The 27,981-nt window shown below is 34.3% G+C and overlaps 2 protein-coding genes across 14 annotated transcripts; one reads left to right on the top strand and one right to left on the bottom strand.

Annotated features, from left to right (window-relative positions):
- The first annotated feature begins 112 nt into the window (after positions 1-112).
- Positions 113-16,266, top strand: LOC114299064 (RNA-binding protein 2). Of its 10 annotated transcripts, none has more exons than XM_082882039.1 (10): positions 113-461; positions 6,471-6,589; positions 6,686-6,914; positions 7,004-7,065; positions 7,172-7,253; positions 10,948-11,068; positions 11,191-12,110; positions 14,720-14,878; positions 15,083-15,494; positions 15,653-16,266. In XM_082882039.1, the coding sequence occupies exons 1-6, from the start codon at positions 380-382 to the stop codon at positions 11,049-11,051; spliced, it is 678 nt and encodes a 225-aa protein (XP_082738165.1). In that variant the 5' UTR covers positions 113-379; the 3' UTR covers positions 11,052-11,068; positions 11,191-12,110; positions 14,720-14,878; positions 15,083-15,494; positions 15,653-16,266. The 10 variants fall into 10 exon arrangements, with proteins under 10 accessions (XP_082738165.1, XP_082738164.1, XP_082738163.1 ...); XM_082882038.1 differs by having other exon boundaries at positions 14,720-14,892; XM_082882037.1 differs by having other exon boundaries at positions 14,720-14,987.
- A 1,914-nt stretch (positions 16,267-18,180) lies between these two features.
- Positions 18,181-27,387, bottom strand: LOC114299044 (U-box domain-containing protein 24). Of its 4 annotated transcripts, none has more exons than XM_028243711.2 (5): positions 27,090-27,387; positions 24,064-25,409; positions 23,056-23,359; positions 19,921-20,411; positions 18,181-19,359 (listed from the first exon to the last, which is right to left on the bottom strand). In XM_028243711.2, exons 2-5 carry the CDS (start codon positions 25,294-25,296, stop codon positions 18,361-18,363), a joined length of 3,027 nt encoding a protein of 1,008 aa, XP_028099512.2. In that variant the 5' UTR covers positions 25,297-25,409; positions 27,090-27,387; the 3' UTR covers positions 18,181-18,360. The 4 variants fall into 4 exon arrangements, with proteins under 4 accessions (XP_028099512.2, XP_028099513.2, XP_082738161.1 ...); XM_028243712.2 differs by having other exon boundaries at positions 24,064-25,425; positions 27,090-27,353; XM_082882035.1 differs by having other exon boundaries at positions 19,921-20,285; positions 24,064-25,425; positions 27,090-27,353.
- Between the last annotated feature and the right edge of the window lie 594 nt (positions 27,388-27,981).

Below are 27,981 nucleotides of genomic sequence, written 5' to 3'. Positions count from 1 at the left end.
CTTATTTATAACTGAAACTAACTATTTATAAACTAACAAAATGTACCAGACAAGTTTGTATACTAGTTTTTAAAATTTTTATAAATACTAAAAAAAAGAAAATTACGTAAACAAACTAGTTACCAAACAACATACCAAGTGACTTCGTTTAGTCTTCCTTTTCTAGTAAAGGATCATACTCGGCCTAGTCCAGGAGAGGGCATGGGTTCTACTTTACGGCCCGGCCCAATGATGATGCTTATAAACCACCGATCGACCTCTTTCACTCCTTCGTCTGCTTTTGCTTTTGATTGCTTCGCGAAAGAGCTACTTTCCCCCTCAAAGAATCGCAACCAGCTTGTCTCCACCTGTTCATACTCTCTCTCTCTCTCTCTCGGAAATGGCGGATTCTTACCGGAGGTTAGACGACAGGAGGCCAACTCTTCCTTCTCTCTTCTCGAAACGCCCTCGCTCCGATTTCGGTATTATCTTTCTCTCTCTCTCTCTCTCTCTCTATATATATATATATATATATATGTCTATCTATCTATCTATCTATCTATGTGTGTGTGTGTGTTTGTGTTGGCGGAGGAGCTAGGGTTTCGGCTTCACGAGATAGATGTTTTGATTTTTTTTTTAATCTCCATCTCTCTCTCTATCTATCTATGTGTGTGTGTGTGTTTGCGGAGGAGCTAGGGTTTCGGCTTCACGAGATATGTGATGAATTCTCCGTTTGTTTGCCCAGAAAAAAATGTAAATGAGTTAAGTTTCTCCGATCTTTGATTTCTCGTTGTTTGTGGTTACGAATTACGAAAGTAAATAGTTAGACTTAAGACTGTGATTTCATTCAACTGTTTGACCTAGCGGAGATGAGCAGTGAGCTTTCGATTTATTTATATCCAATTCAGCATAAATATTCAGATTTTGATTCAGATGTTGTTGGATTGATGCCTATCTCCATATATACAGATACACACATGCATATCTGGTTTAAATTTGTTAGGGTAGGTTGGTTATTTTTAATGATCAAATCTTCTGGAGTCAGTACTCTTAGGATTTTTTGGGTTGGTAGGTTTGCTTAGCTGTCTCGAAGTTTGTTGTCCTAGATCTGCCTGCAAAATATAAGAGTGAGTTTAGAGTGATTGAGCTCATCATTTGAGAGTATCGTTTTGTCAAATGATGCATTGATTCCGTTGCTAAACAAGATATATGACTTGTTCCGAACCCATGCACGTCGCTGTTTTTATCTCTCTCACCTTTATGCGCCAATGAATTTATTGAACTTTACTTATATGCTTTCAAAGTCTTTTTTCTTCAATAGTGGTAATGGTCCTTTGTCCTGATTTATTGGGGCCAGAGGTGGCGGCACTCATAACCAACAGTAATTGAATAACCTTAGTTTTTTTTTTCTTTTTCTTTTCTTCTTTTCTTTTCTTTGTATATATATAGTAATATATATTAATCAGCCAATTTTTCATAATTTGAACACCCACATTTATAAATTCAACTTTACTACAATCATATTTACTTACACTTCCAAACACACATCCATAGAGAGTATTTTGAACGCTCATAAATTTATAAATTCAGCTTTGCTACAATCACACCCATTTACACTACCAAATACACACCCGTAGAGTCAATACAACCATATCACTCTCTCTTTGGGTGTGTGCCTATCTTCTGTATTATAAATTTGAATACTCATCTCACAAATTGTGAATACCTCAACTCGCCTATGCCTAACTTTGCACACTCACCTTATAACCCATTCATAAAAAAATTGTTAGATTATATTTTTCTATTAAATCTATAAATTATATACACGCTCTCATAGGTGCTTCAAACCGTAAAAACTTCTATATTTCCTCGCTTTTCCGTCCCCACTTTGTGCAACTGGAATTAATTACATTTCCAATTGTACACACACTTGATAATCACAATTTTCATTCTATGGATTAATTACATATTCAGAATATATATATGGGAATAAATTATAGCTCTTCACATAAATTTCTAACTTTCAAACATAATCTCAAACGTAATTACATTTCCAATTGTACATTTATATATACACATACATATACATATATAAACACTGTTAATCACCATTTTCATTTCATGGATTACAAATCTGTGAATATATATATAGATCTAGGAATAATTAATAGTTCTTTACATAAATTTCGAACTTTCTAACACAATCTTTAGGGCTGGTTTGGGGTGTCCTAAAAAAGTGCACTTTTTGTCTTTTTGGACTAAAAAAGTTGAGAAAAAAATATGGAGGTTTGGGTTAACTTTTTGACTTTTTATGGAAAAATGTGTATTAAAAAATTGTATAAAAAAAGTGTGTAAGAGAAGATTAGAGAGAAGTGGGCCCAGCCGTACAACCTGCGTGTGTGAATTGGAGTAGGAAATTATTGGCTAATTTTTGGGCATTGTACTAGACGGTTTTGTTTGGCCCGTGGGGGTCATAACGGGTCCCATTTTAATAATCTGAACCGTTCAATGTGTGTAATGCGTCGAACACTATGTACCTATAAAAAATCACGTTAATCGGATATCGATAGCTATCTGATCAGATTTATTTATTTTTCAATCATAAATTATAACACCATCCATTAGTTGTACATAACTGACTTGATCATATAGTTATCGATATCTGATCAATGTGATTTTTTGCAAATATATAGTACCTGACGATTTCTACACATTGAACGGTTCAGATTGTCAAAATGGGACCCGTGATAGCCCCCATGAAACGAACAACGGTGTGTGTAAAAAGCACACCCAATCATTTCTTGTTTTCCCCACTGCCACACAGCAGCTGCACGGGTCATCAATTCCGTGTGTACTATTGTTGAAAAAAATTGATTTTTTAAATTTTTTTTTTTTATGAATAGTGATAGCTTTTTGGATTTTGGAGTAACTTTTTGGCTTTTTGACTTATACAGTCGATGCCAAACAAGCCCTTAATTTAATTACATTTCCAATTATACATTTATATATTTTCATATATACGTACAAATATATATATATACGCAATGTTAATCACCATTTCCATTCAATGAATTACAGATCTACAGATATAGATATAGATCTCAAAATGAATTATAGATCTGTACATATTGATTACATAATTATACATCTAGACTATAGCTCAACTTCTTCCCCAACTTCCCATAACCGTACTTCTATACAAGCTTAACTTCATCTCAAGTGCCTTATTCTTCTTCTTTTTCGTTTCCTTGGTGAACATTGATGCCGGAAGCTTATCAGTCCCTCCAATCACAAGAACTTGCAGTTTGAAACTCCTTGAACTTTGAAAGCGTCATTGGATCAGGGAGGAGGGAGGTGAAGGAACGAGGAAGGAGGTCAAAGGTGGTAGGGGAGGTTGGAAGGGATGGAGGGGGTTGTAGGGGATATGGAGGGGGGACTGAGAGAGGGGGTTGTAGGAGAAGTTGGGTGTGGTGTTGGGGTGGGTGAAAAGTTTAGGTTTAGGGTTTTTAAGGTAGAAGATAAAGGTAAGTTTTTTTTTTTTTTTTTTGTCCTTTTCACTTTTCACTTTGATTTTGACTAAACTTTTTCCTTTTCCACTCCCAAATCTGGCGTGTGAATCATATATTTTGTTAGGTTGGATGAAAAATTTAACTGTAGCCAAGGTTTCGAAACGTGGTTGCGGTGGCGTGATTGCGGTTGCGGGGTAAAAAAGCCGTAGTGTAATAGTTGCGGTAACCGAAATCGTGATTTTTTTTAAAAACTTTTTCGCACAATTTAAAGAAAACTTACAGATATACATATTTTTTTTTCTTTCTAAAATCACATTTATTAGTGCTTAAAATAGATTTTGATCAATTTTTGTTAATTTTTAAGTATGATTCATTATATTTCATATTTTTAAATTACTATAAATGAAGCTTTCTACATTTTATTTCAATAGTTAATGACTTTAAAGACAATTGATTTTAAACTTTTACAAATTATTTTTGACCAATACCTAAACTAATTAAATAAAAAATATTCACAATTTTTAAATGAAATGATTATAAAAATAAAAATTATGCCATAAATAAAAAAAAATTTTGAGGCATTTTTTTAGACAACATTTTACAGGTAATTAAATAAAATTATTTTTAATTGAGTATTAAATGAAATGATTATAAAAATAAAAATTGTGCCATAAACAAAAAATATTTTTGAGTTTTTTGAAGACATTTTTTAGACAACACATTATAGTAAAAAAATAAAAAATATTTATAATTAAAGATTAAATAAAATGATTATAAAAATAAATGCAACCATTGTTTATATATTTTTTATTTTACATGCTAATATAATGAAATAAAAATTAAAAAAAATTATAAAGAAAATAAATTTATATAAGTTTTTTTCTTTGGGTTTGGATCACTTGAGTATTTATTCTTATTTTGTAAACTTTTATTTTTTATTTTTTTAGGAAAGAAAGTTATTCAGAATATTATAAAATGGTGTAGCGGACCGTTACAGTCGTTATATTACCGCTACGACCGTTATGTAACACCGAAACGGCCGTTACACATGTGAATTTCCGTCACACCAGTATAGCGGCCGTAACGAGTGATGGTAACCATCACAACCGTTATGAAATGGTTGCGGTCGCTTTTTAAAATCTTGACTGTAGCACATTGGGTTAAAACCATTTTTGAAACACGAGAAGGCAAAGTGCTTTGGGGTCATACCACAAGGGTAAAGTGTTTTTCCCTCTTTATTCATCTTTTTTATTTTTATTTTTTTATTGTTTAAAGCAATTTCAGCATCTCGATTAGAAGTGACATGGTAGTTCCTGGCTATTGATACTTGGCAGTTGTGGGGGAGATGGGGGATGTGGTGGCGGGAGGGGTGAATAGTTTAGGTTTATGATTTTTAAAGTTAGAGGTGAAGATAAGGTTTTTTTTTTTTTTTTTAAGGGTCCTTTTCACTTTAAAAACTTTCAATTTAACTAAATTTTTTTCTTACCCACTCTCAAATCTGGCCCGTGAACCACATATTTTGTTAGTTTGGATGAAAAATGAAGCTGTAGCACTTTAGGTTAAAAACTGTAGCATTTTTTTCTTACCCACTCTCAAATCTGGCCCGTGAACCACATATTTTGTTAGTTTGGATGAAAATTGAAACTGTAGCACTCTCAAAGTGCTTTTTGGGGTCATACCACAAGGGAGGGGTAAGGTGAATTTTTCCCTCTTTATTCATCTTTTTTTTGTTTTTTGTTTTTTTTAGGGCAAATTACAAACACCCTCCTCGAGATTTGGTGAAAATACAGATTTTCTCCTGAGGTTTAAGAAATTACATCCCGCCCCCTGAGGTTTATATTTTCATAACAAATTGCCCCCTGAGATTTTTATTTTCATACAGTTTCTCTCCTAATTTTTCCTAATTTATTATGAAAATTTGACCTTCAGGGGGCAATTTGTAATTTCTCAAACCTCAGGGGGATCTGTATTTTTACTAAATCTCGAGGGGAGTGTTTGTAATTTGCCCTTTTTTTTAATAGCAATTTCAGCATCTCGATTAGGAGTGAATGGTGGTTCCTGGCTATTAGTACTTGGCCGTTTGTGAGATCTATGAGTTATATTTGGGTACTCTATAATTGTGAAAATTTACATGTTTATTTGTTTTTTAAAAAGTAGTGCAATTAGGAAAAGTATTTAGCAATGCTGCCCAGTTTCTAATGGTGATCCTCTGCTTTGTAGGATTTTGATTTATCTATTTTGTTGCTCTTTTCTTTTTTTCTATTTCTTTCTTCAAACACCCCCTCCCCCAATCACAACTACAAGCACCACGTAAGAAGCACGGTCACTTTTACGGAGGGAGCATGTCGTGTTCGACACTTGTGTTGGACGTCGACACTCTTCGGACACTTCTAACAGCGCGTCCAACACTACTTCTAAAAGCGTGTCCAATACTTCTTCAACGTATCTTAATTAAAAAATTCATATTTATATTATTGGTCACTTTAACGACACTTCGTAGATACTTCGGCGACACTTCTTGAACCCTCCAAACATGCCCCATGTGATGAATCACTTCATAATCACAATGTTTTGACTTATGCACTTTAAATATGTTTTGAAATATTTATAAGATGAATACGTCATGTGTATTATAATGTTATGTAATTTTTTTTGCATTCGTTAGAATATAATTCTTATGTGAATGATATATTGACGTTTCAATTATGAAAAATATGCAACTTTTTAATTAAATTTAGTGTAATATTACTTTTTTTTATTTATTATTTTTGAATAAATTATTCATATATGAAATATAATAAATTTATAAATATATAAAATTTTAACGTGTCCTAAACATATCATGTCCTGCATTTTTTCAAAATTAACGTATCAGCGTGTCCATGTCGTGTCAATGTCGTGTCGTATGCCCGTGTCTGTGCTGCTTAGGGCACCACCCTCCTTCCCATATAATTGCTGAAATTTTGTTGCTTAACATTGTAGATGTTTCCGGCGGTCGTGATTTGCCTAGCTATTTTGGTCTTGATGAAAGAGTGGCACACCGTTTTATTGGAGATTCTGACTCCGTTGGAGCATCCTATGACCGTTACATGCGCAGTGCGGTATATGTTATTTATTCATATTTTAAACTAGGTGCCAATATTGTGCCTTTTTATGTAGTTGTATATGCAGATCTAATACTAGGTGTAATATACCAGCAAATTTCATTGTATGGTGGGGGAGGTTCTGCTAGACCTTTGACTGGTGGACTAAGTGGGCATCCTATTGATGACCCACGAATGATTGGAATTGGGGGATCAGACCCAGTGGTGACCACAAAAAGCCATTCCATTGGATTGGGAGGTGGTAGGCCACTTCCTCCTGATGCTAGCAGTACTTTGTTTGTGGAGGGCTTGCCTGCAAACTGTACACGTAGGGAGGTTTCTCGTATCCTTTCATAATATACTAATTTTCTTCTTTTATTGTTTTGCTTAACATTTTTAGCTTGTAGCTTTGTTCCTTAACTTGGGTTGTAGATATCTTTCGCCCTTTCGTAGGATACAAAGAAGTGAGACTGGTGACCAAGGAACCAAGACGTGTAAGTTTTCCTTTTTAATCTTTTTCATAATTATTTTTTTTAAAACTTTTGTGCTGATCAATAATTAGTATCTCATCAATAAATTCTCTTACTGTGGTTCTTGCAGTCTGGGGATGATCCTTTGGTACTTTGTTTTGTTGATTTTGCCAGTCCAGCCCATGCTGCCACTGCTATGGATGCTTTGCAAGGTGAGCTTTACTTGCACATTCTTTTAACATATAAGTAGTTCTGGCAATATCTGCTGTAGTGCCACTTCCTCTTGCAAATTTTGAACTCTTTAGTCTGTCTCTTCTTTTGCTACATTTGATGCATCCCATGCTACGTTTTTGTGGTTTAGTTCTTGCTTACAGTGAGATCTCATATGTTCTTTATGATGATCTGAATAGGGAATGACCGTCTTTTGTTGAACTGTGGTGGTGATGTGTTTATTTATTTTTATATGCATATAGATAATTGTTGAAATTAAACCATGGTGGCTTGAAAATATAAGAAGCACTTACACTTCTAAGAATGTGATGTGTCTATGTCAGACACCAACACTCAAATACTCTTGAACATGTGTCTGGAACTCTTTTTTCCATGTCCATAATTAAAATTAAAATTTTAATTTTAGACACGTCTGTAACTCATTTTGTGACGTGTTCTTGACCATATCTATCATTAAAAAATAAATGAGAACAACAATTACTGGAAATTTGCTAACATATGACTTTTTAAGTTTGAGAATTTGATTTGAATATCTTGTACCCTTAAAAAATGTATAATTATTAAGAATAATCTTATAGAAGTTTCACATAAAATTAAATGAAAAAGGGAAACTACTTTGGTTCAATAGTCTAGAAATTCATGTAAGAGAAACAAAATTTACTTGTATAAAGTAATTATTTAATTTTGCATATATTATGGACATATATAACTATGCGATATTTTTTTTAGATAATTTAAAATTTGTGCCATATTTGAACTGTGTCTATGCCCAACTTTTTTGAAATTTGTTGTGTTGACATGTCTGTGTCTTATTGTGTCGTATCCATGTCCTGTCTCTATGCTTCATAGCTGGATTTTATACATCCCAGTATGCAATGTATGGCATACATAATACCTAGAGAAAAAAAAGAAAAAGAGAAGAGGAAAGGGCAGCATATTGCACAAGGCTCCTGCCATTGTGGAGTAGGGGTGAAAGTTGTGTGATTCGGTCTAGTCTAATGTGAAACATTCTTGCTGACCCAGATTGTTCTGGTGGTGGTATAGGGAAACATTCATGCCGAACCAGATCTATCAATTTTTTTTAAAACAAGCACTGACGCTGACTATACCAATGATAGTCGAGCTGAACTGATGTATACCAATATGGTTCTACTAAGTAGCATGGACACGGATGCGGATGTAGGCACAGACATGGGACACGATGATTTAAAAATAGATTAATTAAATAAGGGGACGTGCAATGTAGTGTGTTGCATACGTGTACCCGCCTTGTCTGCATGACCCCAGTGTTTGCGTGTCTGACATAGATACGACACTTGTTTTGAAATGTCCTTGCCTCATAGTGGTTTAGTTTGTTCAGTTTCATCAGTTGAAAAATTTAGAATAAGAGAGCGAGAATTCATTTTCCAGCCACAACTACATACAAACACACAATACGTATATACATACACATATATAAATAGAGAAAAACCAACCACCAATCGAAATATGAAAATGAGATGTACAACTTACCTTTCCAAATCTCCAAAAGAAAAATCCAAGTAGTTGATGAAAAATTTTCCGAGTCCAGAATCATTGAGGTGATAGATCTTGTGTTGGATCTTACTATAGAAACCAGTAACTCAATGAATGTTGGTGGGGTTATCTCTTTCGCTCGTTTCTTCATGCTTGGTGTCACCAAAAGCCACGGATTCCCCACAATCCGGTCAACCACTGTGGAATCAACAACTCAGGCTTCAAAACATATGCTTCAAGTTATACACTCATTGGATTGTGATGGTCTGTTGCATAAGGGGTATAGAGTGAAAAGAGAAGGTAGTGGAGAGAGGGGAGGGAGTTGTGAAACTGGGGAAAGAAATAATAGCAAATAGAGAAGAAAAAATGAGAAGAAAGAGCAGAGAGGGAAAGTGACGAAGAAAATGAGGGGAAAAGAATAACGGGTGGATAGAATTGAGAAGAAAGAGTAGAGAGGAAAGAGAGAAGAGAATTAAAGTGGACAGATGATGAAAGAAAAGCGAGAGAATTGAGAGGTGTAATGGATGAACAGAGAGAGAGGGTTTTGTTTTCATTGGAGAATATGATTGAAATGAATGGATGAAGTGAGAGGGACGAGGGGTTTATTTTTACTAGGAGGTGAGATTCTTATGTATAAAATATGTGGGTTTCGTGGAAAAGTGCTGAAGGGAGAGATAATTATAATATATATACAGAGAGGGATATAAAAAACTAACCAAATTCAATTGGTTCGGTTAGTTTCGGGCGGTCCAATCGGTGTGACCAGCTTTTCTTTCACCCCTAATTTGAAGTATGGGGAGAGTTAGATGTGCGCAACCTTTCACCTGCTTGCTGAGAAGCTATTTTTGTGTTTAATGCTGTGCTAAGGCCTTACCGCATAATACCTAGAGAAAAATCCATGCAAAATCTAGAACCATATTAATCAGCTCCTAGGGATCTCAAAGTTCCTTTTAGGCATGACTTATTTGAGCTGAAAAAGAAAATCAGCCGGCTCCTTGATTATTGTTTTTGTTTTCTGCAACATTACCTCATTTCTTTGTGGGCAAATGTATGTTGTAATTTTCACAAAGCTTTCAAATCTTTGATTAAAATCAAATCGGTAAATAATCAAATTTTCTAGTCAGTTTTAAAAATATAATGAACTAAAATAGAAAGCAAATAACTTTACTGGGACAATACAATTTTTTCAGCCAGTGCTGTTAAGAATAAAGAACAGTAGATTTTCACGTGTTGAAAGTCCCAAAGCTCATGATATTTGGCCAAATAAATAAGCCAAATTATGAAGAACTCTCAAAACTCTTCAATCTAATATTGGTGGCTCTAATCTTTCAAGTTGATGTGAAAAACTCAATGCTAAGAGCTAGGATAATGAGTGCCTTGTCTATGCACGCGCTGTAGGCCTGGATTGCTGAAGGTGGCTTCTCAGATCACTTGTTAGACATGCCATGCTGTTTGTCTAACAAAACAACAATGCTGTTAATAAATCATATGTGTAGCGACACCTTTCCTTATTTTTCTTGCCAACAACACTGCACCTTACTGTGTGCTTTTAATCCATTGAACTCTGACAACACAAAGCCTGGCTGTACTTACCTACCACTATGGTCTTTTTTTTCCTTCAGCTCGTACAGCCATATCCTTGTGCCTAACCAAATAATAAGTGGTGGACCTGCAATTGCAACCTTATTCCATGTTTGTTTGGGCGGATATGGACTTGGGATTGGATTAATAATCCAACAAAATGTATAATCCAATCCGATGTTTGGCTAAGAAAATTTAGGTCTGGATTAACAGTCTATCCGGACATAGTAACCCCCATATGTGGGATTATTGGATCCCAAGAGGGGTGGGATACAAAATGGAGGACTAATGAGAGGTTTAGACTAATTAAATTGCAAAATTGGTAAGATTTTGTAAATTCCTTTTCAAAATGCTGAGCCAATCCAAACATGGGATAGGATACACAATCCAATTTGTCCAAACAAACATGACCTTAGGGTACTGGGAAGTGATGACGAACGTTTCATGCGAGTGAGTTTTTGTATTTGGTTTGAAGTCATAATTGTACGTCTAATTGTCACCTATATGATGATATCCATAATCGTGGTTCAATTGCGTGGTTAGTTGCATGGCGTGAATTAGTCAAACTCAATTTTGCAGGTTATAAATTCGATGAGCATGACCGTGACTCGGTCAGTTTACAGCTGCAGTTTGCTCGCTACCCTGGTGCAAGGTCAGGTGGCGGGCATCGTGGCAAGCGTTGAATTATGCGGTTCTACAGGTGACAAATACTATCCCCCATGCGTTCCACCCTTTGCTATTAATGGCCATCAGGCTCTATTAAAGGAAGTATATTTTGGAATGACGAGTCACACTAAATTGTGAAACCCCGCATTTGTGTAGGACCCACTTGAGTCTGCGAGTTTTGTGATAGCGAGAGATTAATCAACGGCGTTGGAGTTTCAAGAATTTGCATTTCCCTGAGTTGGCGCATTCGTTAGGACAAGCTTGTACCGAGTGGGATTTTAATAATTGAGGGTCGGTTGCTCAAGTTATAAGGCGTCTTATTTTTTTTTATTTTTTTTTTAATTTCTGTTGAATACTGTTTCAGTAGACTATGGTGCTGTTATATTTTATATTTAGATTCAGAACAAAAGATTGCTTCTCTTTTTTATGTCCTTTGATCATGATTTCATAGTTGGATATATATAAATATATATATTATAATTAGTAATGAACAATGGTGGCTGTGAGATAGGCACTGTAGCATTTTACTTCTTATTTGTCTTGCTTGTTTCCAAAGATTTTTATTCATATACTTATAGTTCTACACAAAAAACTTTGTCCATTTTTGTCCTTTATTTAATTTTGATTTTCTAAGCCACAAAAATAGAGTTTAGTGGTCAAGGTCCCCACTTTCATATGTTTGTTTTTGCTATGCAAAATTCAAACATTTTACATTTTTCAAGTATTTTCCCCTCTTGTTTTCATCTCCAATCTATCAAAACAAAGGAGAAAAAGGTTGTTGCTAGATTTATTTTGACATTGGAGATAGTCACTGTTCTCTTAGCAAACAGTTGTAATGGGTTTCATGAGAATTAAACAACGAACTGTCCTGATGCATTCGAATCCGTTAATTGCTGTTGGAAGTGAGGACTTTTTAGTAGGTGGATGGATGAAGAACATCGTTCTGGAATTCTGTGGCTCAGGAAATTATACTCTTTTTTTATGAAGTTCCCCAGGAGATCTTTTTGGGGAGTGAAGATCATGATTATGCATATGCACCTCAAGGGGTTTAGCTTGGTTGGAGCAGCGTTACGATGGTAAGAGGTCCTAATCTCAAGTAGTGTTGTGTTTAATGCTCATAAATTATGGAAGGAAACTAATAACAGTGACTGGCTTTGTTAAAGATGTGGGAAAGCTTTGCCTATGACCTGAACCACTTAGGCTGTAACATTCACATGTTCTTATTTTAACCTCGAAAGCGTTGAAGGGTGTACTAGTCCCATATTAGTTTTAATCGATCGTTTAAACTAGTCATATTAGCGTCAGAATAATGGATCAGGTAGTTTTTAATCGGATTTGCATGTGCTAACTAGTGGATCCTTGCTGTTGATGAATGAAGAAAAGCAGCTTGATTAGTGAATTGGATATATCCAGTTGCGGCTGCTTTACAGAGGCATGCATGTTCGAAGAAGTCTACATTGATCTGAAGAATGATAGCAATCAAATATTGGAAAGTTTCACAATGAGGGCATCATTCTTCTGATGAAAACGACCGCTGTGAGGACTTATTTTTTGGTTTCCTCAATGTTTGCTCTGCAACCTGGTCTCATTTCAGGATGCTAAAATTATCCACATTACAATCCTCTATACCTGACCCATCTTGAAAATGCCGTTGCAGTTGGTCGAGGGTGGGATGGATATAAACTCGTAAACTACTGAGGGTAGGGATAATCGTTCAATTCCTGTTGTGAAAGAAAAAGGCCACCCAAGGCCACCCTGCTACAACAGGCGGGTTGCTTCCTCTGTCATTGCTCCTATGAAAACAAAGAATATGACACAACGTTAGTGGTTTTTACTTGTGAAAAAAAAAAAAAAAAAAAACAAATGAAGAAGAAGAAATAAAGCATAATGGTGACTGGACGGTGTTGTGCTTGTGTTGCCTTTTGTATTTGTCAATCAAAACTTTTTAGGGGATACTGTCGATATGGGTGTTGCGTTTTCTGTTTTCTGTTTGAAAGAGTAAGACGGCAAATTGGTTTGAATATATATATTGGTCATTTAAAAAAATTGGTTTTGCAATATTTCTCAAGTAATTTAAAATAATGAATTTGGCGTCGCCATAGTTTTGTCCAGTAAAGGAAAATTTTAAAAAACAAAATAAACAATTTAGATTGCCAAGAATTACTATTGAGAATAATATCAGTCAGTCTGAGATTGTGAGTCTCATATGTTATATATATTGCTTATCAGCACAGACAAAACATCTACATTTCGTTAAATTTAGACAACGAAATGTAGGTACCAGTTGCTTCCCTCTCCAACTCATTAAAGATTGTGAACAGAATGCTTTAAAGTTTCGTGACTTGTAATTAATCAAACTATTTGGTAGGTGTTTTTTTCGTTGGCGAAGGAATTTGTGAGCTCCCAGGATTCTCTCTCCAATGTAATCTTATGTATCTGTTTGTTTAGGGATTAGATTAGTAGTCCGTGGGATTAGCTATTCCATTGTTTGAGGTAATAAAGTGTTGGATTAGCTATCCCATGGGGCTAGCAATCCCTCCAATGGTAAGACTAGCCATAAACCCCCTTCTTATAAAATCAACAAATTTAAGACGTTTTGCGTAATTTTATAGAATTAGTTACAACTATAACTAATAATACCACTCTAGTGCACAAATAAATACAATTTATTTTACATCTCTTACCTAATATTACCAGACTAAGAATTTCCACATTCAATCCCATTATACTCATAATTTCATCTAACTTTATCTGCCAAACAAAATGGGGAGTAGCATTGGCGATTGGAGTGTATTTCATTTGATTTTGAATTTGAAAAGAAATTTGAGGAGAAAAACAAAGGAGGAAATAGTGTATGAAATAGAAGTTGTACCCAAAAAAAAAAAAAAACATGTATGAAATAGAAGTTTTTTTTTTTTTTCAAGAAATTTCTTTCGTAATCAAGTCAAGTTAAATAATAAGTTGTTCAAGTATGGTTTGAAAACCTAAATGAATTTAAAAATATGTTCAAGTTTGACTTGTTTATATAATGATTCAATTTCAAATAAATTTTTAACGAGTCGAATTTGAGTAGTTTGGTTTTTTTATTGTGCATATAGTTTATCGAGTTGAATAGTAGGTTTTTCAAGCTTGTTTGAAAACTTAACGAGTTTTAAAATGTATTTAAGTTTTTGGCTAGTTTACATAACAAGCTAATTTCAAATGAATTTTTAATGAGCTAAGTACAAGTCAAGGTCTAGTAGTTTGATTTGTTTTGCAGTCCTACTTCTATGTTATTTTTTCTCCACAAATCACTTCACAAATTTAAGATCCAAACACAATATGAAAGTATTTCAAAAAGCTTACTATGATACTTCGAATGCAATAATCCTAGCAGATTTGTTTCGAATGTTCTCTCTGTCTTGTTCATAATCTTATTGGCTAACTAGTCATATCATGGTGGGCAAGTAACGAACAATTTTTGAGTCAATGGAACTCGACAAAATTTTGAAATTTTCTGAAATAATAATATAATTACCTTTTGCCTGACCAAGACATGTTCATATATAGAAGTTATTTAATGATAGCCTCTTTCTTTTGTAGAAGCATAAATCGAACTAGCACATTATCATGAATAATTATAGTTACCCATGATGTTACTATTATGTTGAAAAGATCATAATATTGATAATTTCTTCACATTTAGGTGTGTACAGGGCTTTTCCAAATGGACCAGGGATCTTGTGTCCCTATAATTCTTGTCAAAAATCTTGAGACACAATTGCGTGGCTGGAAATATATCGGTAACAGAGGTATATGAATTTTTGGAATAGAGGGTTCCACGCCGGAGAAATGCAGTGGTCGGGTAATTTGGTTCAGGTCTCGTTAGGTGTTCATGTCTTGAAAAATTATTCCTTGTCCAGTTTCCTTGGCAGCTGTTGTTTTCGGATTTATTTTGTTATCTGACTTGACCGGTGTGTGTGAACTTTAATTCAGTTAAGTAGTTATATCTGGTAATGGGTCATTGCATCGCATTTATTGTATGTATTACCATACCAATATGTTGCAGGGCTTTACATGGGGACGAGCACAGAACCAAAGTCACGAGGATGAGCACAGAACCAAAGGTGACACGACGAGGACCCAGTTCTTCCTCAACGTTCGTCAGTGGCTCAGAGGCTTCCAAGGCCTTGCAATTGGCATCTTAAGATTTGAATGTAGAGAGCATTTGGATCACATACCTTGGGAGTTCACTAGCTACCTCATGGTTTGCCACAGCCAATGTTTGCCATTGTACAACATCTACAAATCCAATAACTTTTTAATAATTTTGCAATGATTTCTTCATGTCGAGTGGTTCAGTAAACGATATGTAGAAAATGGTTGATTCCGACTCTCCTCTTGACGAGAATATCGGGACATATGGTGTCAGATTTGCCGCTCTTTTCTGCAACTCCAGTGCCTATCAATGGAATGGGAAGGTAAACAAACTCAATTTTGGAACATTTTGAGACAAAATTTTCTTTCTTTTGAAATCCTATTATGCCATTTAACTAGCTTTAACATTTCTAACTAAATGAAGATTTGAACCTAGAATAGAACAATGTTTGTACTGAAAGCTAAACTGATCACATTTCAGGTGGTTCCTTCTGGGAACATTTCACACTTGTATTAGTAATTATATATGTGGACACGCCCTGTGGACGGCATTTGTTTGGGGTCTAGTTGGGCATTGCAGCATCTTTGGGGACCTCAGTCCCTACTCAAATGTCAACTGGTTCTTTCTTGGTGGCGGCACTATTGACCCTCTACTAATCTGGTTCTCTCGTAAAGCATTCCCGGAGAGGCCATAGATCAGCCTTATCCAACAAGAATTTTCTTTGCAAGTGTAATGATAATGCAGTTCTTTTCGCCTCATCTTTGGCTTCTTCAAGGAGAATAGTACCCAATAACAAACACTAGCATCGGTCTGAAGAATTTATTTTCCCAGATGAAGGGATTTTCAACAGAGGAAGTTCACATGCTGGTCTTGATAGATGCCATGGCAATGATGGTCAATTGGATCGTCGCTCTATTGATATATATTTAAATTTTAGAATGAGACTTGTTTTTATTCAGATTTCTGGGGCTTTTCTAGACAATGGTCTATCATTGCAATCTAAATGTTCTTTGGAGAATTCTATTTGTACCCAAAAAATCAAGTTTGCCCAATTTCTTAGTACGTTTTATTAAATTATTTAGGATTATAATTTACTTCCCATGTTTTTTTTCCCCCAAATTACCCTTCAAAGTACATACAAATAATAAACAAATTAAAAATTTTAAATTATACTACATCATCTCTCTCTCTCATTCGTCATTAGAGCATCGCACATTAGTTTGCATTGTCTAGGTCCGGTTTAAACATTCAGGGGAAACTCATTATTACTGAGTGATTTATTTGCTAACTCTGTGCACCATGGTATTCTAATCTGTCAGGCAAAGTTAAAGGCGTCTCATTGTTGGTGTTTGTTTCAATTTTTCAGAGTTAACTTATGGTTTTTAGCTTTGAAAAAGTTATTTTGGACTGTTTGGTTAAACTTATTTCAAACAGCTTCTGATTTTAACAATTTATTTTAACTCAAAAAAGTTGATTCTGAGAAATTGCTCACCCCTTACTTCTGATTATCAGTTTCTGCTGTGGACATGTTAATTTATATTTATACTCTTAAATTTTTTTATTTTTTATTTTTTTAAAAATAGAAAAAGACTCAAATGGATTATAGATTATTATTATTATTATTTATGAGAAATGTAAAACAAAAAATAAAAATTAATTGAAAAAGCTATTTCACAGTTTATTTAACAAACACTACTCAATAACTCAAATCTATAATCCAACAGTTACATCAAACAGATTAACAACTTCTGATTAAATCCATAATCTATAATCTGTTAAGTTATAATCTATAAATTGTTTTAACAGGTAATCGGCACCCTGACGTTCTAATGGGAATTTACATTTTCCTCCACAATCCCCATCTCACCCTGGGGTTTATAAAATCGCTACTCTTGTTTAGTTTGGGGTTTATGCTTGCTTTGTTGATTTTTAACACAGTTATGGAATCTATATTAAAAATAGATGAGCTAGTGGTTGTTTTTTACACCATTATATGTTGAATCCGGTCAACACACTTCTATTTATTTATTTATTTATTTTTTATATTGATAGTTGATTTGTTGAACCCAAAAATTCCCGTTTTAGTTGTTTCAAGTAAGTGTACTCTTATCATGGGAATGCTGTTTAAGTCTGGCAACTAATTGAGATATACCAATCATAGAATTAATAACTTCACAATAACAATCTGAGTTTTTGTCACAAATCAATCATTTTTCATGACTTAAAATTTTGATTTTATTTTTTAAATAAGAAACAATAATGTTGATAATAATGATAAGTTTTGATGGGATGGATTTTAATTTTGAAGTGAGAAAGAAGATAAAGTGAAAATAATTGAAACTTGAAAAAGAAAATGAATAAACTTGAATATGAATGATACGGTTTGGGTGTACCATGAAAAAAAATAATATTTTATTTTAAAATTTAATGTGTATTGTTCTTATTTTAAATTTATACTGGAGTATAATAAGAATTAAAATTTTTATTTTTTAATTGGACGTACTAAGTTATTATTTGCGTGTGAATAGAATCATTCAGTTTTTTTTGGGCCTCCAAGGTCATTTGTCGCCTGTATCAGTCATTTTTTTATTTTTTATTTTTTACCCTCGGCAAACTTGTATAAAAACATAGGTAGTATTTGGTTTGATTTTTAAAACATGATTTGGATGAAAAAATTTAAAAGTTTGGTTAGTTAATTAATTTTTAAAATACAACTCAAAATTCAATTTCCTCTCTCCTTTCTCCTTTTTTTATTATTAATAAATCAATCAATCATTTTTTTCTCTCTCCTCTCTTCTCTCTCACATTCTACACATCAATTAATTAATTTTTTTCTTACACCTATATTCAACTAAATAAAAAAAAAAAAAAATACAAATCATCAAAAAAACTATCTTCAAAACTCATAATTAAACAAATTTTTAACTTTCAAAACTTTTTTCAACAACTTATCTTTTAAAATGCAACTCAAAATTCATTTCAAAAATTAAACCAAACGGAGCCATAACTGTGTAGAAAAGTCAATCGACTTTGAATCAATAACTAGATATCCATTGGATTTAATCTATCCACAAGAAAATTTTAGCTACACCCATTTTGCATGCATAAACTCAACCAATGTATTAGAAGATGGAAGTGCTCAATTTTTGCAGTAAAATGGAGGAATAAAAAATCCTCACTGGTTCTGATCAGAAAAAAGAGGACTGATCATGAAGGACATTCAAATGAGCTAGTGTCTTGGCAGCTAGAGATTTCATACTACTAGTTCCTCTCTGAGTAATGTCAACTAATGGCAGCTCTGCCGATCCCCCATATTTTTGTTTCAATTCAACCAATCGAAACATCCTCTCTAAAGCCTTCAGAGCTTTCTCTTGCAATGTCGGCGTTAATGAGCTCAGCAATTTTATCATCGGAACAATGGCATTGGCTTCAACTAACACCTTGCTACCTCTCTGCAATTGTTCACCTTCAATCAATGTCAAGAGAGCATCCAAAGATGCCTCACACGCACTGTTTTGTTCTTCAAGAACCCTCACGAGGGGTTTCACAGCATCGGCCTCTAGAAGACAGAATGAGGACTCGAGCGTGCATATGCCCCCATGCACAGGGCACACAATTTCAGGTGAGGCGAAGCAGCACCCGAAAAAAACCACCTGCTTTTTTGCTTGCCTGCTTAAACTCGAGGAACTCTCTGAAAACTGTTTTAGCGAAATGGCAACATTTTGTTTTGTGAAAACAGATCCAGATACTAGCAACTGTACCAACACGGGTATACAGCCAGCCTCGGCTACTTTCCTCTGCCATTCTTGATTTGTTGGGAGAGTAAAACGACAGAGAGCTTTAGCAGCGTTTTCTACAACCTCTCTTTTGTACGAAGAAGTATCAGTATCACCATTCACTAGACAAGTGAAGATGACTTGAAGTGCATCGGCATCAAGAAGCCATTCATTCATCTGAGGATTTTTAGGGAGGTTTGAGACGATACCCATTGCAGAAGCAATCTCTTCGACTTTGTTAGAAGTTTTTGCAATTTTTAACAAGGTCTCGATACATTTCAGGCCCACGTGCTCCAAAAAGGTTTTGTCATCACCATCTTGTGTCAGGCAACAGAAGAGCTTCACTGCGTTTGCCCTGACTGCACAGTCGTCGAGTTCACATAGTTGGACCAGCACTCTAGTAGCAGAAATCTGATGAATAAAATAGACACAACTATAACCATCAAAATAGCAGCTAGATTTTGCTTTGCTTAGGTTTGTGAGCAATATGATAGAAAAATGAAAATGATTTCTGAATTTCAAAAGCGAGTTCAAAATGCTCCGATGTGGAAGCTTTGTAATCCCACAAGGACTAAAACACGGCGAAGGCAAAGAAATGGTAGTCAGGTTATACTACAACAAGTGATGATTCTGTGATGGATGCCTAGCTTGTTTGTTTTTGTTTTAATTTTTCGTTTTTTGTTTCTGAAAATTTCCCCAAAAACAATTTTTGGAAATAATTTGCCAAACAATATATTTTTTCCCCATGAAACCAGAACCAAAAAACAAAATGCACAACCAAACAGTTGTTCATAGTTTCAGACATAACCATGAATATAGCTGAATTTCCTCAGAAAAATGACAAAACAAATACTAGCAGGACATAAAATTTGTTCATTATGCAGAGAAACAAACACACAACAACAAAGATTTTCAGAAAAGAAGAAGAAGAAGAAGAAGAAGAAGAAGTTTGTTACTGAGAGTCATGCATACCTGTCTTAATGCAGTCCTGATTTCAAAACCAGAGGAAGATTGGCACGTCACAATGAAAATCTGGAGAATGCTTTCTTGTACATCCAGTCCTGTCAATGAAACGAGGGAAAAGAGTTTGAAAACATCTTCCTCCGACTCAAATATTGATACTTGCATCTCATCTTCTTCAGGGGAAGTATTTGATATGGCAAGGTGCGCAATCGTAGCTGCTACTTGCTTGCGAAAACTTGATGACGATAACCTGTGACAGTAGAGAAGTTCAAACAGTGGGCCCACGGCGCCTTCCCTAATCATCTGCTGTCCATTTTGTGGCATGCTTGAGAGGTTCTGAAGAGCTTTAACGGCCACTTTCTTCATCTCTATATCTGCGTGTGAGAGCAATTGCATAAGCGGTCCTTGCGCCCCGTCTTTAAATAGAGACAATTTACTGTGATCGGTCAACTCGACTTCTGATAAAGTCTTGGCCATCATCATTTTAACACTTTCAGTTCCTGCATCAAAACAAGTATAATTGCACGTTTTGTTGCTAAACAACCTGGTTTTATAAGTTATTGAGTAGTTTACAAGCTCAACCCGATTTTATAAGTTATTTGATAGGAACATGTCTAACTTCAGAAACATATTTGCAGTTATTTTTAGCTAGAATGACAATTAAATTAAAATTTTAGAATATATATGCTTTTAAAATAACTTCAAATGCACCTATGATAATCTATTTTTGCATCAATTGCAACACACATATATATTGATTAGCATATCAATTGGAGAATTCTAATATGTAATACAGTTGTGACTAGGCAATTTATATTAAGGATTGGAAACCTCCTGTTAGAACAATTTAACAAGAAATTTCTAGTTTTTATTTTCTTTTTAATTCTTTTATATAAAAAATTGGCTTATTGTGAACTTTTTTTGAAATTGTTTTTAATTTTTAAAAATTTCAGGGTCATCAACTAAAAAAACTTAGCACAATTTTTTTTAAAAATTCACTAAAGATGAAAATAAGCTGAACAAAAAAGAAGACGTCTAATAAGCAGATGCCAAAGGAAGCCTTGAAACTTGAAAGAGGACTAATGTTTAGTATTGTCCTCTAAGAGTTCATTAGTAACCAAAGTCCTGTTCACATGAATGACTTTTAAAAGAATTATGCAAATCTTGTTCCTAAGAAGTAACAAAACCCATGACACCTTCCTTTTTTTTTTTTGGATAAATAACCCATGACACCTTCCTTGAACATGTAGAATCAACATTTTCTGAAATTCAGGAACGGCTAAGCAAATTACTCTTTGGATGATTAGTCCTTAAACATGTAGAATCAACATTTTCTGAAATTCAGGAACCATTAAGCAAATTACTCTTTGGACGATTAGTTACAGTTGGGGCTGAATATTTATGGTCTAATAAAATAGATAAAGAAAAGAAACCTAAATTAACTAATTTGAAAACACAATTCTAAAGCAATATCAATATATAAAATAATAAAAAAAAGAAAAAAAGAAAAGAAAAGAAGGGATAATGTAGAAGCCAGAGAACATGACCAAGTTTCACATGGTTCATCATGACAATGATTTAGGGCAGATACAAAGATGCAAATATGATAATCAGAGGAGAGAAGTAATGGGCACCAAGCAACGGAAGAGTGATGAAAATGTTTGAGCTTGTAGAAATGAAGATTCGGTTGAACTACATATGGAAGACACACAATCTAACAAGGGTAAATGTCTTGATGGTGATACACAAGCTATATCAGGTAAGCCTCTACAAGCTTGGAGCTCTTTAGTTAAAGAAGAGATTAACAAGGTGTCAAAATTGAAGCACAAGATAGGTGCCCATAAGATTGAGAACCTAGTAGATGGCATGTACAATGTCCCTGTTGAGATCTCAAAACAAGGGTTTTTCCATTAGGAAAATGCCTTGGTTGGATACTTTATTGATAAAAGATTCTTTTTCCATTATGTGAAAACTTGGGTAGAGAAACTTTGGGGGAATTTGCTTGAGGATGTTGTCTCCATTGATAATGGCCTTTTTATTTTTAAAGTAAAAAGTGAAGAGGCTATGGATAAAATTTTGGAAGATGGCTTCTATTACATTGGGGCTGGATTGATTGTTGTTAAAAAATGACAACCTGAACTAAAACTAACAAAATGTGAGCAAGTGTGCTATTGTGGGTGAAGTTGTATAATGTTCCTTTAGAGCTTTGGATTGAAGAGGGTTTGGGTTACATTGTTAGCATCATGGAAACTCTTCTTTATTTGGATAAGCCTACTTTCAAGAGAAGCAGCCCTACGTTTGTGAGAATATGTATTGAAGTGCTAGCAAATAAAGAGATCCTTGAGTTTTTCAAAATAAATCTCAATTATGATGACCCGTATGAGATTCAAGTTGAGGTTCCATGGAAGCATCAAAGGTGTGATGTTTGTAAGACATTTGGTCATACCACTAATTTATGCCCTCAAAAGTCATAGACTGTGAATCCTCCCTCTTTCAAACCAGAGTGGAGAATCAAGGAGACTAAAATACAAATTCTGACTAATTGGGAAGAGGTGAAGAAAAAGGGGAGAGACGGTGGGTAAGGTTCAACAACAATGATAAATAGAGAGAGAGAGAGAGAGAGAGAGAGAGAGACAGAGAGAGACAGAGAGATGTAGTCTACCACCCCCTCAACATCTAATGCCTTTGATGTCCTTGAATCGTGTAATATGGGAGAATTAGGGAACAGGGAATCAAGTCAAGAGTTTTTGTGCCAAATGAAGAGCCTAAAAAATGGAGGGAGTCTATCTCCAAGTAACCCCAGTAATGGAGAGACTACAAAGGAGGATAACAGAAGAAAATTCAAAGCGAAACTTCATAACTTGAAGAGTGTTAGTGGGAAATTTTGAATCATTTTTGTTGTGAATATTGGTTTTGTCTTCTATAGGCTTAGTTTTGTTTCTTTTGATGGGAGTAGTTTGTTTTTGTTTATTTTTGTGCTCCCTACAAAAGATGTGTATCGAACTTCATTATATATCTTTCTTTTTTTTGGTTATAATATGACTTATCCAAAAAAAAAAAAAAAAAAAAAGATGCATGTACCTGATAAATTTTCAGATGATGGTGTCAAGAATTTGACAATAGAAGTGGAAACAGAGGGAATACCTGAAGAAAGAAAGTGCAACAAAGGTCCAAAATAATTTGCCTTTGCCATCTGTACAACATTCTGATCATCAAAGGAGAGATTCTCCAAAAGCTCATGTGCATCTTTTGCAGCTTGAGTATCATCACTGCTGGACATAGTCACTAGTAGAAGTATACTACCCTGAACCCTTCCAATTAAGTTTCGAACTACACCGTTTCTTGATAATTCCAACAGCAACTGCAATGCTAACTTGCTCTCTTCGACCTTACGTGCAAGGGACCGAACAATAAATTCAACAGCTTTATCTACTTTAGCAATTCTGTCCTGCGAGAGAAAGAGTTCTGATCTAAGAAAACAGACCAAAAAGTACACAATTTGAAGGAAGACACAAACCCTAACTGCTCATCAGACCAACAAAATAGTTCTGGTAATGGTAACAAAATATAATCAAATACTTTAGGAAGATACAGATCATACAAGATCTACCAAGATTTCTTAGCTAACCTACCCTCTCATATTGTGAGAGCTTACTTAAATTTAGAGCTAGGCTCTCCGGTTGTGAGAGTTTATTTTGTTTGCAGAGCCTAGGCCTCGTAGGCCTTTGATTGCAGCCTCTTAGAGGTAGAGGTTTTAGCCTTTGTAGTTTGTAGACTTGAATGCTTTCTATTGAGCTTCAATGTATATCTTTTCTCTTTTGGAAATAAACCACTCCTTTACCCACACACACACAAAAAAAAAAAAAAATTACAGGAACTACCATGACTAGGGTAAGATCAAAACTGAATTGGGAACACAAAAATTGACTAACAGGCAACACGCTGATGATGTTATCATATATTATCAGAAGGAAAAAGATAGATTCTAAGATATCTTCATTTGTTAACACTGTTTGACAGAAATCATATGGGCAAATGACAGAGAGCCACATAAAGAAAACTCAAGCATGTTTAGTTACTATTCATCAGACAAATTAAAACAGTTGACTTCAAGATTCGAGTTAAGCCTCTTCAGGTTGAGGTAAGAAATACCTTGTTGTCTTCATTGTCCTTTGCAAGGGTGCAAAGGATGTCAAGAGCATGCTTTCTTATTTCAAAATTTTTAGCACCAAGAAGACCAACAAGTATCGGTACATAGTCCTCCATTATCATCCATTCTTTGTGCAACTCTCTTTCCACACATAGATCCTGCAGCTTGCTGAGAGAATGAAGTACTTCTTGCTCCTCGTCCGACTGTATTTTCACTTTCATGGAAGCAATCGTAATCATTGTATTCCTGTCCTTCCATTCTTCAATTGATTTTTGGAGAGTCTTGTTGGTTCGCAGAAGTGATGCGTTCAATGGACTCTTGGTAATAGGACAAAGGTTACAATCTGCTAACCACTTCTGTATTGCACTTCTCTCAAAAGTATGCCCATAGGAAGTCTCCACAGGGTCCACCATAATATCCCCCGTGATTGGGCAATAAAACGATTGGAGAGGTTCCAATTCCTGCCTACCCAAAGAACTACGCTTCGTTAGGTACTTTATCTCTTTCTCCTTGTGGGTTGTAATCATGTCGGCCTTACTAAGCAGCGCAATGATTCGTTCCATCTGTAAAGCACTCACCACGTCTTCCCTCTGCTCATCATTGTCCATTTCACTTTTAAGTACCTCAAATTCCCTCTTTAATTCTGCCTGCTGAGTTGAGATTCCCACAGCCTCAGCTATACGAATGATCAAATCATTTGCATAGGATTGATCAACATTCCTCTCTTCTATTCCCAACTCAATTTTCTCCAAGATTTCTTCTTCTGCTACCGTCAAATGATATTCAGTTTCCAACATATTCTTGCATAGCATACTAACCTCATCGTTTATAACCGATGATGGATCATCCAAACAAGCCAAAGAGATGAGGCCTAAAGCTTGACTAATTTCTTTTGTACTGCTCTCCAAGCGTTTAACAATTCTCCGGCAATTGAATAAGAGATAGACCTTGTTTCTATTACCACAATTTAGAGCTAGTTGCTTGGCAACTTTGATCTCCCCATTAAGAATCTCTACCGCATTTTTTAAGCTGACTGAAGTTTTTATATCTGACTTGAACAATTCTCTCAGGACAAATGCAATTCTCTCCAAGTAAGTTGTAAATTTGTTGAAATTCTCCTTTTGAATAAGGACTGACTTGGTGGCATTCATGGCTTCAGATATGGCCAGGATCGTCTCAGAGAGGATTTCGGAAGCTAGAACGAGCGATGCACTAGTAATTACATTGTTTGCCATCTCATTATAGGTAGAGTGAGGATAGAAACACTACCCTCAACTCCAATCCTACTGTGTATGGGGCTATTGAATTTGATCACCGATCAAAGTGGTAAAAATTTTGGTGCAAGGGCCTGCATCAAATTCCAACTTCATGATTAAAAATGAAGTAAAAAAAAAAGTTAGTAATAATTATAACAAAACAGATGCAGAGGAAAGCAAAGTGCACTCCAACTGAACTTTGCAATTACAATAGCCATCAAATAGAGAAATAGCCTAATGGAGAGCTCACATTATATTGAAAGGACTATCTACCGTCCATTTGATTGCCAAGAAAAATGACGGAAAAGGAAAGAAGAAAGTTTTTGAATTTTAAGCTCTTTTTTGTTTTCTAACTAGGGTGATAAACAAACCAAACAGTTCAAGCTCAATTTGTGTTCAGCTCATTAGAAGCTTGTTCGAGCTCAGTTCGTTAAATAAACAAACCAAGCTTGAACACATTTTGAAGTTCATTACAATTTTCAAGAGCCGTGCTAAAGGCCTCGAAAAGAGAGGCGCGAATTTGCCTCGAATTGGATTTTTTTTTTTTTTTGTTGGCTATGTTGATTTGGTTTGGTTTGGTGTTTTTTTTTTTTTTTTGAAAGGGTGGTTAAGTGTACCTTAAAATCTAAACCTTAATAAAAAATAAAAAAATCAAACCAACACAGCCCAACAAATAAAAAAAAATAAAAATAAAACAAGAACAACAACAACAAAAACAACAACTTAGCCTATGTAGTTTGATAAGGTGAGTGAGTTGGGTTGGACTGATTGGGTGATAAAATTGTTTGATCAGTTAGACTGCTGGTTAAAATTTGTTAATTCCATATAGTTTTGTACGAGACTCTATTATATTTTTATTTCAAATCAGGAAGATAAAAATAAAATAACAACAGCCCAACAAATAAATAAAAAAAACCAAACTAATACAACCCAACAAATAAATAAAAAAATAATAATAAAAACAACCAAACCAACAGTCTCAAAAAAAAAAAAAAAAAAAAAAACCACACACACACACACACAATACGAGCCACGTTCGAGGCCTCAATCTTTTTCCAATTTTTGAACCGAGCTTGAACAGTTAATTACTCATTCGGCTCAGTTTGATAAGCCTAATACTACATAAAAATATCGAACTATTCGAGTTTGGCTCAACAAAAACTCGTTTGAGATCGCCTCGAAAGTTTAATGAATCAAGCTTGAACAAATTTTGAAACTCATTAAAATTTTCAAATCAAGCTGGAACAATTTTAACTATTCCTCTGGTTGTTTGGCTCGTTTATCAAAACTGTTTTTTACTCAAAAAGTGGGAAAAAAAATTCAATAATCAGTTTGACTTTGCAAGCAATTGAAATCGATATAGTTGAGTGTAGTATATAGCTTTGCAGCTCCCAGACAATGAAACCCCCTAGATTCATGATTTAAATTCCATCCATTTTCTTGGCAACCAAACAGAGTTTACCTTCCATTCTAATTCGCAATAAACCAAAGGTAAAGGGAAAAACTACAAATAAGAAAACATAGCCAATTGTTACTGACATCAAAATTGAATATTTTAATACAAATAGAAATTTACTTTACCTACATTTTCTCGCCAACCAAACAAACTTTTTTTAAAACTATCAAATATCTAAATTCGGCAACTGACAATGTATAGAAGATATATCAAAATTCAAATCAATAAAAACTACAATTTCTTTATCCAGCTAAAATCACAAGCAAGCAACCGCGCACACACATATATATGTATATACAAAATTTGATCAGCTTACTTGGAGTGGTCCGTGAAAATCCAAGAACACCTCGGCAAAACCAAGAGAGAATCAGTATTCAATCCCCGAACCGCGAAGTTGTTTTCCCTGAAAAGTGAATTTTCCCGTGAAAAACTACAAGTTTCCGGGAAAATTAGATGAGAAACCTAAAGATTGTAGGACCAATACTCTCCAACGCGATTTCTAGCAGGAAAGTCATTTGACTTCTCCCGCCGGGCGTGAGACGAGACAGTGACAATGACGGGTTCGTGAATATTCCCATTTAAACTTTTATTTTATGTCATTTCAAATAATTATTAGGCATTCATTCGGGGTCTTTGGAAAGAATTTAAAAAACTTTGCTCCGTTTAGTAAGCCTACCAAATTATAATTTTATTCATTTGATTTAAATGTGATATTTATCTTGAATTTTTAAATTATAATTTTATATTTATTTTTTAAAATTCAATTCAAAATATAATTATTACTTTTCAAAACTCATAATTAAATACATAATTCAAAATTTAATTTAAATCAATATTTTAATATTTTAAGAATATTTTAATTTTGTTAAGATTTTAAATATTTTAATATTTAAATATATTACGATTTTTTAATTTTTTGAATACTTTTAAATATTTTAATTTTTAAATATTACGATTTTAAATTTTAAAATATTTTATAAAAATAAATTCAAACTCTATTTTATAAAAATATTTTTAAATATTTTAATTTTTTTGTTTTGTATTTGGCTACGATTTGAGTGTAGAGTTGTAAAAATAGTATGTAGTTTCGACTTATGTGGTTGGTTATGAGTTTTAAAAATAATTTCTTAATTGAGTTTTGTTTTATGTGTTTGGTTACGATTTGAGTGTAGAATTGTTTTTAAATTTAAAATATTAAAATTTAAAAT

This window comes from Camellia sinensis, chromosome 8 (genome assembly GCF_055761805.1).
Source record: "Camellia sinensis isolate YWXY chromosome 8, ASM5576180v1, whole genome shotgun sequence".
In the NCBI taxonomy this organism is placed as follows: domain Eukaryota; kingdom Viridiplantae; phylum Streptophyta; class Magnoliopsida; order Ericales; family Theaceae; genus Camellia; species Camellia sinensis.
This window is presented reverse-complemented; position numbering and strand designations above follow the sequence as displayed.

Coding starts and splice junctions, on each gene's coding strand:
- LOC114299044 (XM_028243711.2), bottom strand. CDS start 25,296: ATGGCAAACAATGTAATTACTAGTGCATCGCTCGTTCTAGCTTCCGAA. Junction 20,412..23,055: donor GTTGCACTTTCTTTCTTCAG/GTATTCCCTCTG, acceptor GTTTTGATGCAG/GAACTGAAAGTGTTAAAATG. Junction 19,360..19,920: donor TCAGGACTGCATTAAGACAG/GTATGCATGACT, acceptor TTTATTCATCAG/ATTTCTGCTACTAGAGTGCT.
- LOC114299064 (XM_082882040.1), top strand. CDS start 380: ATGGCGGATTCTTACCGGAGGTTAGACGACAGGAGGCCAACTCTTCCT. Junction 462..6,470: donor ACGCCCTCGCTCCGATTTCG/GTATTATCTTTC, acceptor TTAACATTGTAG/ATGTTTCCGGCGGTCGTGAT. Junction 6,590..6,685: donor ACCGTTACATGCGCAGTGCG/GTATATGTTATT, acceptor GTAATATACCAG/CAAATTTCATTGTATGGTGG.